General features: G+C 43.5%; 1 protein-coding gene across 2 annotated transcripts in view; it reads right to left on the minus strand.

Moving 5' to 3' along the window:
• TSEN2 (tRNA splicing endonuclease subunit 2) overlaps window positions 1–1481 on the minus strand; it is a 28348-nt gene that overhangs the window by 11972 nt on the left and 14895 nt on the right. For both annotated transcript variants that reach the window (XR_002095308.1, XM_019505078.1), the window contains exon 7: window positions 617–755. Coding sequence is in view for 1 of the 2 variants with exons in the window: in XM_019505078.1 (XP_019360623.1) it covers window positions 617–755 (139 nt within the window). In the remaining variant the exon portion in view is untranslated. The remainder of the gene's footprint in view (window positions 1–616; window positions 756–1481) is intronic.

Raw genomic sequence — 1481 nt, forward strand, 5'->3', positions numbered from 1 at the left:
ATCCCCACTCCCTCACCACAGGGTCCCCCCATGCCCCTTCCCCACCAACAGATATACTAGCTGGATGCTGCTCTCCAAGATGCCGGGCTGCTTATTGGCAATCGGATTGGTATTGCCTGGTATGGCTCATTAATAATCAGCCATCAGTATTGGCCCAAAAATTCTTTATCATGCACCCCTAATATTAACTACAGCTTCAGTATGTTCTGTAGGGTCCAATCCAACTTCTACTGAAGTTAGTGAAAAGAACGATAGAAACAGCAGGGGGAGCTATATCAGGTTCTAAGAGCCAAGGAAGTATAGTCCAATGTAAGGGTCTGGGAAGTGAATTCCAGTGTAGTCCCACACCAGTATCATGGCTACAAGCCAGAAAAGCAAGTCATTCAACTGCTTGAATGATGTATTGATACCACTCAACCCGTACAGGGGCAACAATGTCTGTCATTTGTGGTAGTATACAATCAAGCCATAGATGTCTTCTACTATATACAGGAGGTGGGAAAGTCTGCTCTGCTCATGAAGCTCCAACAGGAAGTTTAAGTGGTGTGAAAAACCTTGCACTGGCTTTCACGCCTAAAAGTCAGTTGTAACTATTCTGTTTTTAAAGCGTACTCACAGAAGTCAGTTCCATACTTCAGTCCTACTTTGGGGACCCATCCTTTACTGCGGAAGTAGTGATATGCCATGTATGTTGTTCTAAAACTGGGCTGCACTTCACCAAAAACTTTCCATAGCTCCAAGATAGTTAAAGGCTCCTGAAATCACAACCAGAAATATTATTAACCAATGGCCAATATTATTATTACACTAACATAACAGCCTGCTGCTCTTACAAACTGAGAAAGACCTAGAAAACTATACATAAAATAGCGTGTTTACTGGATTATTTTAGTCAAACAACAAACATTATAGCCTGACTTTGCTTGAGGCAAACACTACAGAAGTCCACACAGTTTGAGGAAGAAAGAGTGGTTTAAAAAAAAAAAAAAAATCAACTTAAAAACTTTAAAACTGTTGAGGTAGGAGTGTTTTGCTAAGTTTCCTGGCTGGTAGCTCAGGACTCAAGAATAAGAACACATATATCAAAGGAAATAAAAATGTTTTTTACATGAATACAAAACACTTAGAACTCAAACAAAATTTTTTTATGGGGAGGAAAGGGAAAGACATTCCTTAAACACCTTGGGCACATCCACACATGCAAGCAGATTTGAGCCAAGGCTTTCTGCCTCAGCACATGTGCCCAGACATGCACTTTGTTGTAGAGCAAATTGTGCCACTTGGGGCAAAATAACTCTGCCTGGCTCCTCCCGGATCTCCTTGGGAGGCTGGAGAAGAACAGGAGGAGCAGGGGGCTGGAGAGGAGCAGGGGAATGAGCAGGAGGCTAGAGACAGCCCCTGGAAATGCGCCGGAGACATTCCCCCGTCTCCAGCTTCCTGCTCATTCCCCGCTTGTCTCCAGCCTCCTAAGGCTGGAGACA

Source organism: Gavialis gangeticus, unplaced genomic scaffold (assembly GCF_001723915.1).
Source record: "Gavialis gangeticus isolate Ggan-Ray unplaced genomic scaffold, GavGan_comp1, whole genome shotgun sequence".
In the NCBI taxonomy this organism is placed as follows: domain Eukaryota; kingdom Metazoa; phylum Chordata; order Crocodylia; family Gavialidae; genus Gavialis; species Gavialis gangeticus.